Source organism: Vicia villosa, unplaced genomic scaffold, assembly GCF_029867415.1.
Source record: "Vicia villosa cultivar HV-30 ecotype Madison, WI unplaced genomic scaffold, Vvil1.0 ctg.001436F_1_1, whole genome shotgun sequence".
Classification (NCBI taxonomy): domain Eukaryota; kingdom Viridiplantae; phylum Streptophyta; class Magnoliopsida; order Fabales; family Fabaceae; genus Vicia; species Vicia villosa.
In genome coordinates, this window is record NW_026705617.1 from 261,036 (window position 1) to 271,879 (window position 10,844).

The window sequence follows — 10,844 nt, forward strand, 5'->3', positions numbered from 1 at the left end:
ATCACTATAACACTATTTTATTATCATATTCTCTTTTTAATATATTAATTCAATTTTTTTTTATATCTAACTTTTATTAATATCAATTTTTCTCATTTGAGATATGATGTATGGACTAATTTATTTATTTATTTATAGACGAAGTCATAGTTAGAGGTGTTTGATCAATCTTTTGCGGATTTTTGTCGATGGAATACTTAGAGAGATTTTTATAAATTTTAAATTGTCGATGGAATACTTAGAGAGATTTTTATAAATTTAAATCTTTAGAGATGTAATGTTTGTGGCATTATTTTAAAAATTAGGCCGAATTGATCAGTCGAATCGAGAATCAAAAGGATTATCAGTTTGATTTGGTTATTGATTCGAATATATTATTAAATTATGAAAATCGGTCCAAATCAATGAATCGGCAGTTCAAATGCAAATTACGTTATTTTTTATAATTTTTTAAAAATAAATTAAAATATAATTATACTTTATTTAAAACTTATTTAAAATAACTTCTTTATCTTGTTTGCGATTAAGTTTATTCAAAATTTATTTAAATTTATATTTTGTATTATTTTGTTGTGAATGCTGATTTATATTTAGAATTTAAATTTAAAGAATGAACATGCGGAATTATGATATTTTTAAATTTTAAAGGTGTCGTGATATTTTTTTAGAGATTGTGTCATTCGATTCAATCGATTTAATAAATATATAGTTTTGTTATATAAATCGATTTATTTAACCGACTTATCCGATTTAATCTGGTTTAGTCACGTGGTTCGATAAATAACTCAATAGTTCAACTAATAAACTAATATACAGTATCCTCACCGATTTAATATTCAATCTAGTTTTTAAAACATTGATTTTTAAATCTGTCTCATCCTAAATTTTTTTTACAACCAGACAAAAGTTTTATGGTACAACTTCAACTATATTCACTTTATTTTTTTAGATTTTTATACGACTTTTTCATCCCTAATCATAATTAAGAGCCCGACACAATCGCAATATTTATGGTTAAAATCATGATATTGAGGTTTAATTTATCAATATTTATTTTTTTTCCAAATGATTTAGGGTTTCGGGACGATTATAATTCAAATTATTTGTATTTATCATTTATATTTTTTATTTTATATAAAACTATACCGAATTGACAAATTGAATTGGTCGAATTGAGAATTAAAAGGATTATCGATCTAATTTGATTGTTGAATCGGATATACTATTGAACGGGTGGGAATCGATCCAAACCGGTGATCCGACAATTAAAATACATATTTTTTTCTCAGAAAAAATGGTTTTTATAATTTTTTAAAGAAAAATTAAAATATAATCGTACTTTATTCAAAATTTATTTAGAATAAATTTATTTTATTTGCAATTAGATTTATTTAAAATTTATTTAAATTTAAATTTTATATTATTTTATTGTAAATGATGATTATATTATTTTGCATCAATCATTTAAATTTTTTATTTTGAATATCTTATTACTACTAAAGTTCAAATTCATAAAGAAAAACACAAAGTTTCCACAAGAACACAAACCTTCTCTGTCACTTTGCCGTTGTAGTGCAAGCTGGTCCCAATCATTGATATTCATATTCTTCTCTACACGGTTAAGCTGTGAAAATCAATGGTAATACACCATTGTTAACAGATAAAGGTGCAGAATGATGAAAGAAGAATATAGTTCTGCTCTAGTTTTATTACTCACAAAATCTAATCTGTACAATGCAATGCTTGGCTCATATATACACAGCACAACAAAACTAAAAACTAAGCTACCCAATAGAATGAGAACACTTGGCAAAACGGTTATGGCTATTAGTGCTTAGTAGGCGAGTTAGTTGCTGACTCATTTTTATCTTGTGCTTTCACATCCCCCCTCAAGCTAGAGAAGATATTAATCATTCCTAGCTTGGCTTGTAGTGATTGAAATGGACCTGGCTGCAGAGACTTTGTTAAAATATCAGCTACCTGTTCCTTTGAGGATACTGACAGCAAGTGTATTAGGCCTGACTGCACTTTGTCCCTAACAACATGGCAGTCTATCTCTATATGCTTTGTTCTCTCATGGAAAACTGGATTGGCAGCTATGTGTAATGCTGACTTGTTGTCACAATAGATGACAATGGGCTTAGAATGCTCTATCTGAAAATCTTGTAGCAGGTTCTTAAGCCATTGTCCTTCGCAAGTGGTGTGAGCCAAAGCCCTATATTCTGCCTCCGATGAAGACCTCGAGACTACAGTTTGTTTCTTGCTCTTCCAGCTAATCAAAGAGCTTCCAAGAAAGAAACAGAAACCCGTGGTGGATCTTCTGGTGTCTGGACAAGCACCCCAATCTGAATCTGAGAAGCCTTTGAGGTTAAGAGTTGAATTAGTGCTAAAGAACAGTCCTTGTCCAGGACATTGTTTGAGGTATCTGAGAGTGTGTAATCCTGCAAGCATATGTTCATTGGTTGGAGCATCGAGAAACTGACTAAGTTTACTTACAGTGTAAGCAATATCAGGTCTGCTATGAGTCAAATACAACAATCTCCCAATGAGTCTTCTATATGCTGTGGGATTAGAGATAAGTTCTCCTGAGGATTTGTGTAATTGCAGCTGTGGTTGCATGGGTGTGTTGCAGGGTTTTGCACCAAGTAAGCCTGCATCTTGTATCAGGTCCAATGTGTATTTTCTTTGACACAATGATATCCCGGCTCTTGTCCTTGCTACTTCAAATCCTAGGAAATATTTGAGGGCTCCCAAATCTTTTATGCTAAACTTTGTATCCAGTAAATGTTTGATATGTTCAATCTCTTTAACATCAGTCCCCCCTAAAACAAGATCATCTACATACACCAAGATGACTGTAAAACCTGAAGATCTTTGTTTTGTGAAAAGAGAATAGTCAGACTTAGATTGAACATAGCCAGAAGAAGTGAGGGTGTCAGTCAGCTTAGTGTTCCACTGCCTGCTTGCCTGCTTAAGGCCATACAGGGATCTCTGAAGCTTACAAACATAGTTGGAAGCTGGTGTAGTTAATCCAGGAGGAGGATGCATAAAGACCTCTTCATTCAGATCTCCATGAAGGAAAGCTGTGTTGACATCTAATTGGTACAATGGCCATTGATGAACTGCTGCAATGGCAAGAAGCACTCGAATTGTTGTCATTTTTACAACTGGGCTGAAAGTATCCATGTAGTCAATACCCTCAGTTTGAGTGAAGCCCTTGGCAACAAGTCTTGCTTTGTATCTTTCCACAGTACCATTAGCATGTAGCTTGAGTTTAAAAACCCATTTGCAACCGATAGCATGTTTGTGAGGAGGCAAGGGAACCAAAGTCCAGGTATTGTTCTTTTCCAGAGCAAGTAACTCAGCCTTGATAGCAGATTTCCAATTCTCATCACATATGGCAGTCTCATAGCAGGTTGGTTCAGGTATGTGAGAAATGTTTGAAATGAAATGAGAGTATGTAGGAGATATGTGAGCATAAGAAAGAAAAGATGAAATAGGATACTTACATGGGTGAGATGACTGAGATGTAGCTGAGGTGGAATCATGATGTGTGTTACTCAAGAGGTAACAATGGTAGTCTTGTAGGTGTTTAGGTGGTTGAGAGAGTCTGGTAGATTGTCTGCTAGGTAAAGGGTTATTAATGACAGGATTTTGTTGGTTTGGAGGGTTGTGATTGATTAAAGTTTGTTGGTTTGTAGCAGGACTGGGCAGACTAGGTGGGATAGGTGATGTGGGAATATGTGATTCTATTGTGTGGTTAGTGTCAATTGTGGATATGTGTGGTGAGGTGTCACTATCTGAGATGTCAGAATTTGTTTGTGTCAAAGGGACCAACTCAGGACTGTTGGATAATTGATGGTCAAGGAAGGTGTCATCATAAGGGATATAATTGTGGTGAATATGAGACTGTGAGGGAGATGCAGGGATGCTGTGATAGGGAAAAATATGTTCAAAGAAAATAACATCCCTTGAAATAAAAACTTCTCTTGATTGTAAGTCAAATAAAACAAAACCTTTTACACCAGGTTTGAAACCTAAATGTATGCATTTCCTTGATCTAGAATCAAGCTTTTTTCTATGAGAAGTAAGTGTGGTAGCAAAGCAGAGTGAACCAAAGACTTTAAGGTTGGAAATATCAGGAAGTTCATTATGTAGGACCTGGAAGGGTGACTTATGATTCAAATAGGGTGTGGGTAGTCTATTGATGATATGCACAGAGTGGCTAATGGCATGTGCCCAGAAAATTTTTGGCAAGTTGGATTGAAATAATAGAGCTCTAGTAATGGCAAGGAGGTGTTGGTGCTTTCTCTCAACAATGCCATTTTGTTGAGGAGTACCAACACAAGAATTTTGATGTACAATGCCATTGTCACTATAGAAAGAGGAAAGTTTGAACTCATTGCCATTATCACTGCGGATACACTTAACTTTGATGTTAAATTGAGTGTTAACCATGTTAACAAAATTCTTGATAATAACAGGGGTTTCAGATTTCAGTTTCATTAAAAATATCCAAGTGTATCTACTCTTATCATCAACAACTGTTAAGAAGTATTTAAAACCAGATAATGAAGGATGAGACAAGGGTCCCCAAATATCCATGTGTATAAGATCAAAAAAAGCAGAAGATACACTTGAACTAAGTGGAAAAGGTAATCGTTTTTGTTTAGCATAAAAGCAAGTATCACAAGGCAAAGATGATTTAGTGATTTGAACAAAAGGAAAATCTTTATTTATATCAATCAATTTATCTACAGATGGGTGGCCAAACCTCATGTGCCACAGGTTACAAGTATCTTTCTTATTACAATTCTCTAAGGAGTTAATGGTTTGATACAGGGTGTTACTAGGGAGAGTTTTCATGGAGCTGATGTGTGGTTGAGTGAGGACATACAGACCATGATTCATCTCAGCTACACCAATCATTCTCTTGGATGAGGAATCCTGTATTAGACATTTAGAACCATCAAAAAGCAAATGACAATTCAGGTATTGTGTGATTTTTGGGACAGAGATTAAGTTGAAAGCAAAGTTGGGAAAATAAAGAACATTTATGAGGTAAAAGTTATTATCAAACACAATAGTTCCAGCTAGTTCAGTGGTAGCAATCGTACCATTCGGCAGTTTAATGTGGATAGGCTTTATTTTCTTTATATATTGAAAAAATTGCAAAGAATGACATATATGGTCAGTGGCTCCTGTATCTAAAATGAATGAATGCTGAGAACTATGTATGCTAGGGGTGGCACAAATGATACCTGTTTGGTCGAGGGGCTTGGTAGTGAGCTGATTAACACTATGAGACTGCACATGATTTGATTGTTGGAGAAGTGCTAACAAGGCTTTGTGCTGGTCTGGAGTGAAGGACATATACCCTTTGTCAGATTCACCATTGTCCTCTTCATATGCTACAGATTTGGTGTCATCTTCTTCCCCATTTTGTTGACAGTTATTCACAGTGCCTCCTTGCTGCATATGTGGAGGGTAACCATGTTTCTTGAAGCATTGGTCGATGGTGTGGTTAGTCATACCACAGTAAGTGCAGACACGGTTGGTTCTTCCTCTGCCGCGACCAGTGCTGAATCTTCCTCCTCTACCCCGTTGAGAGGAGACATTTCTGCCAGCATATTGATTCTGAGAAGCAGCAAGGATCTTGGATTCATCAAATTGAAGGAGAGTTTGTCGTTCTTGCTGAACAAGAAGGGAATATACTTTGCCAATGCTTGGAAGAGGTTCCATAAGCATGATTTGGGAACGAACAGCTGCATATTGCTCACTGAGTCCTTTTAGAAAGCGAATAACTTGGTCATTGTCCCTATAATTGCGCATTTTGTCAAGCACTAAGCATGCATCGTGACAACCAGTGTGTGGAATAGGACGAAAATTATCAAGCTCCTGCCACAATTTCTTCATTTTCGTGTAATAAGCAGAAATTGTACAATCTCCTTGTTTCAATGTGTAAATTTCTTCCTGAATATCAGAAATACGAAAAACATCACCTTGGTAGAATCGTTCTTTGAGCTCACTCCATATTTCTGCTGCAGTCTCCATCCAAAGAATGCTCTGCGAAATTTCTGGTTCTACAGAGTTACTGAGCCAAGACATAATCATGGTGTTGCATCGATCCCACGCAATAGAATCTCTATCTTCATCAGGAGGACGAGGCAAGGCACCATTGATGAAATGAAGTTTGTGTTTGGAACGAAGCGCGACCTGCACAGCTCGTGACCACGAATGGTAATTGGTACCGGATAAGAGAGGAGTGGCTAGAACATTACCAGGATTTTCATTCGGATGCATGAAGTATGGACTGAGTATATCAGTTTGATATGCTCTTGTGTTACTTGGATTGCCATTGTTTGTGGAGTGTTCTTCCGTCATGACGACAATGGCGGCAAAAAGAGAATTCTCAGCTGAGAATCTTGAATGAAACAGATTGATCTTGAAGAAGAAAGTTCAAGAAAGGTCAACAAGATGTTGAACCTGATGTGAAGGAATTAAAACGAGAAATGTGAGTTAACGAAGATGACGATGCGGAAGCCAATGGTGGAGATCTTGCTCCTGATACCATGTGAAAATCAATGGTAATACACCATTGTTAACAGATAAAGGTGCAGAATGATGAAAGAAGAATATAGTTCTGCTCTAGTTTTATTACTCACAAAATCTAATCTGTACAATGCAATGCTTGGCTCATATATACACAGCACAACAAAACTAAAAACTAAGCTACCCAATAGAATGAGAACACTTGGCAAAACGGTTATGGCTATTAGTGCTTAGTAGGCGAGTTAGTTGCTGACTCATTTTTATCTTGTGCTTTCACATAAGCTTCCAAAGCAGGTTCATTGAACACTATCGAAAATTTCTCATTCATTTTGATTCTGATTCTGATTCTTCTCTTGTTAGGTAAATTAAAACCCTTTCATATTTTCATGCACTCCAACTACTTGATTTGATTGAACAAATTCAAAGTTTTGATCTTGTGAAACAATGAAGAGAGACAACCTTAACCCATTGTTACTTTTTCCAAATAGACCTAAACCTCTTCATATTTTCATGACCCTTATGCTTCTTTATTTGGTTTTCACAACGTTTGAATTCAGAACATTTGAGTCTGTTTCGGTTTCTACAGTGTTTGAGAATGAACACCTGAACACCCATCATAGAAAAGCTTTGAACTTTCCATCACAAGAAGCTTTAGGTTCATTACATCGAAAACCCATGCAAGAGTTGCAGAAAGTTTCCACCTTGAATTTCAATGAAGGTGATTTGAATGAAACTGGTTTGGGAAAGGGAAGAGACAAGTTTTCTGAGATTCAGAGGGATGTTAAGGAGGCTTGGGTTAAAGGGAAGAGAATGTGGGAGGAGATTCAGTTTCAGAATATGGAAACTGTGAATGTGGCTGAGAAGAATATATCTGATTCGTGTTTGCATTCGATTTCGATATCTGGGTCGGAATTAAGGAAGCAGAAAGGGATCATGATGATTCCTTGTGGGTTGACTTTGTGGTCACATGTTACTGTTGTTGGGACGCCGCGGTTGGGTCATTGGGAACATGATTCGAAGATATCTGTGGTGAAGGATGAGGAGGAAAAGGTGTTGGTGTCGCAGTTTATGATGGAGCTTCAAGGGTTGAAGGTAGTTGAAGATGAGGAACCACCTAAGATACTGCATTTTAATCCGAGGTTGAAAGGTGATTATAGTGGGAAGCCTGTGATTGAGCAGAATACTTGTTATAGGATGCAATGGGGTTCTTCACTCAGGTGTGAGGGATGGAAGTCTAGAGCTGATGAAGATACTGGTAATTGATTTTCAATGTTTCTTATTTTATGTTCAGAATTTTCATGTCGTCGTCTTGGGCCCTGTTTGGATAAACAATTTAATTATACCTTTATTTATCATATTTATCATATAACTGCTTATCATATTTATCATATAACTGCTTATGTATAAGCTATTTCTATTACAAAAAGATAAAATAGAGTCAAACTGAAGTTGTGTTTTCACAAGCTATCCTGGAGAGCTTATGAAAACAAGTTGAAAACAGCTTATAGATATGTCATAAACTGTTTTCATAGGCTGTCCTAAACAGTTTCAGAAAGTTGCTGCGATTGTGGCCATAGTTGTTATGGAAACTTTGTGATGTGATTGTGGAAAGTGTTGCTTGGAATAATTGCAGAAAGTTGCTGCTCTCGTGGCCAAATTGCAGCTGTAATGTGATTGTGGAAATTTTAGAATCATGATATGGAAGCTGTAATTATTGTTCCGAACTTCTGTTTTTTAATTGCATCTTTGATTTCTAATGGCATTGAGTTGAATGTAGTTTTAAGGGGTTTGCTTACACTGTTTATGATCCATTTTTTCTCTTACTGCAGTTTTCTGTGAATCAAAAGATAGAAAAACTATTCTATCATCAGTCTCTTTCATGAATGCGTACATTGTTTATGATCCATTTTTTTTCTTCAGTGTGTTTTAGTTCTAAGGAACATTGCTCATCTGTACAATTTTTTTTGTGTGCTTTATTAAGTCGACGGACAGGTGAAATGTGAAAAGTGGATTCGCGATGATGATAATCATTCAGAAGAGTCTAAGGCAACATGGTGGTTACCTAGACTGATAGGGCGAAAACACAAGATCACTTTAGATTGGCCATACCCTTTTGCAGAGGGAAGATTATTTGTTCTCACTTTAACTGCTGGCTTGGAAGGTTACCATGTTACTGTGGACGGAAAGCACGTAACATCTTTTCCCTATCGCACGGTAGGTACAATCATCATTTTTGTGCTTTTATTTTTCAAATGCAAAAGAAGTATCTAAATTGTTTTATGTTATATTCTCAGGGCTTCTCTCTTGAAGACGCTACCGGTCTATCTATAAAAGGGGATATCGATGTGCACTCTATATACGCTGCTTCTTTACCAACATCACATCCAAGTTTTGCACCACAGATGCATCTAGAATTACTTCCTCAATGGAAAGCTCCACCTATTCTCGATAAGAATGTTGAGCTCTTCATTGGAATACTTTCTGCCGGCAACCATTTTGCGGAACGAATGGCAGTAAGAAAATCGTGGATGCAACATAAGCTAATCAAATCTTCACATGTTGTAGCTCGATTCTTTGTTGCTTTGGTAAGAATTGGACACATCTTCATTCTTCCCCACCCTTCAGTAACTATAAAATTCAAAAATACTTTCTTTTGTTATTAAAATTATTTACTATTTTTCTATTTCCTACTTCTCATATAAAAGCATGGAAAGAAAGATATAAATGTGGACATAAAGAAAGAAGCAGATTATTTTGGAGATATTATTATAGTACCATACATGGATCACTATGACCTTGTTGTGGTGAAGACCGTGGCGATTGCCGAATATGGGGTGAGTAATGGTAGATTAGTGTTTTAAAATTTTCGATTTCCTCCATCTGCTCTCAGATTTCTGCTATATTATTGATTACTATTGACCTTAACTATTCAGATTCGTACGGTAGCTGCTAAGAATATCATGAAATGTGACGATGACACATTTGTTCGAGTAGATTCTATCATTAGTGAAGTAAGAAAAGTAGGAATTGGAAAAAGTCTTTACATTGGCAATATGAATTACCACCATACGCCCCTCCGCCATGGTAAATGGGCAGTCACATATGAGGTATGATATTCTATTTCTTAGTTATGCATTTTGTGTACCGAATGTTTTCGCGCCGTTAGTTTTGTTTTTAATTCTTTGTTCAATAACTCTCAGGAATGGATGGAAGAAGAGTATCCTACCTATGCTAACGGTCCTGGTTATGTTATCTCATCAGACATTGCTCAGTTTATTGTATCCAACTTTGAGGAGCACAAGTTAAAAGTATGTTTGCAAATGATCTTTGCTTATTACACCACTCCCTGCTTGTGTTTTCAATTCCCTACACCTCATTTTTCCTTTTAGTGCGTGAGCATTAGGACTATTCAAAAAAACTGTCGAACCACCGAACTGAAGTTAAAATAACTGAACCGTTATGTTTGGTTAGTGAACCAAAACCATGTTGCACAAAAAGTTCTAGAACCGAATCAAAACTGAAACCAAACCGAAAATGAAAATGAAAAATGCTAAAAACAAGTTTAAAATTTTTTATTAAAAAAGTTAAAAGAAATATATAATGGTTCGGTCCTTTTAACAAATGGTTCGGTTTGAAAAAAAACGGTTTGGTACAGTTAGGAATTCCGAACTGGTATACCAAACTAACAATTTTGGTTCGGTTCGGCTATGAGTAAATTCAAACGGTTCGGTTCATGAACAACCCTAGTGAGCGCACCATAGACATGTGTTTCTACTAGTTTTGTGTTTGTCTTTGTGTCTCAATACATATAACTTTATCATGATTAATGAATTTCAATGTGTGTGCAGTTATTTAAAATGGAGGATGTGAGCATGGGAATGTGGGTAGAGCAATTCAACAATTCAAAACCTGTTGAGTATGTGCACAGCTACAAGTTCTGCCAATTTGGTTGTATTGAAGATTACTACACTGCACATTACCAATCTCCAAGACAAATGACATGTATGTGGGATAAATTGCAACACAAGGGAAAGCCACTATGCTGCAACAACAGATGACAGATTCTATAATCATAGTATGTTAAGAGATTGTAGTGACAGCGATTTTGTGACCTCCACATATTCATTCATTGTTTGTAAGCTTTTATGTAAATTAAGTAAAGTTGGATTTACTACAGCTATTGCTGTAGGAGAATAGTAATTGTTTGTAAATTTATAATGTAGAGAGAATAGTAATTTACCTCCACATATTTCTCTTGCATTCTTTATTTGTAGTGATATTGACCTAAATTG

General features: G+C 35.7%; 2 protein-coding genes across 2 annotated transcripts; one reads left to right on the forward strand and one right to left on the reverse strand.

Annotated features, from left to right (window-relative positions):
* Positions 1-4,831: 4,831 nt before the first annotated feature.
* On the reverse strand, positions 4,832-6,632 carry LOC131635138 (uncharacterized). Its single transcript, XM_058905746.1, has 2 exons — positions 5,262-6,632; positions 4,832-4,947 (listed from the first exon to the last, which is right to left on the reverse strand). The coding sequence occupies exons 1-2, from the start codon at positions 6,382-6,384 to the stop codon at positions 4,913-4,915; spliced, it is 1,158 nt and encodes a 385-aa protein (XP_058761729.1). The 5' UTR covers positions 6,385-6,632; the 3' UTR covers positions 4,832-4,912.
* A 204-nt stretch (positions 6,633-6,836) lies between these two features.
* Positions 6,837-10,844, forward strand: LOC131635141 (hydroxyproline O-galactosyltransferase GALT6-like). The gene is made up of 7 exons (XM_058905747.1): positions 6,837-7,807; positions 8,534-8,766; positions 8,847-9,137; positions 9,258-9,386; positions 9,486-9,659; positions 9,753-9,860; positions 10,401-10,844. Exons 1-7 carry the CDS (start codon positions 6,997-6,999, stop codon positions 10,608-10,610), a joined length of 1,956 nt encoding a protein of 651 aa, XP_058761730.1. The 5' UTR covers positions 6,837-6,996; the 3' UTR covers positions 10,611-10,844.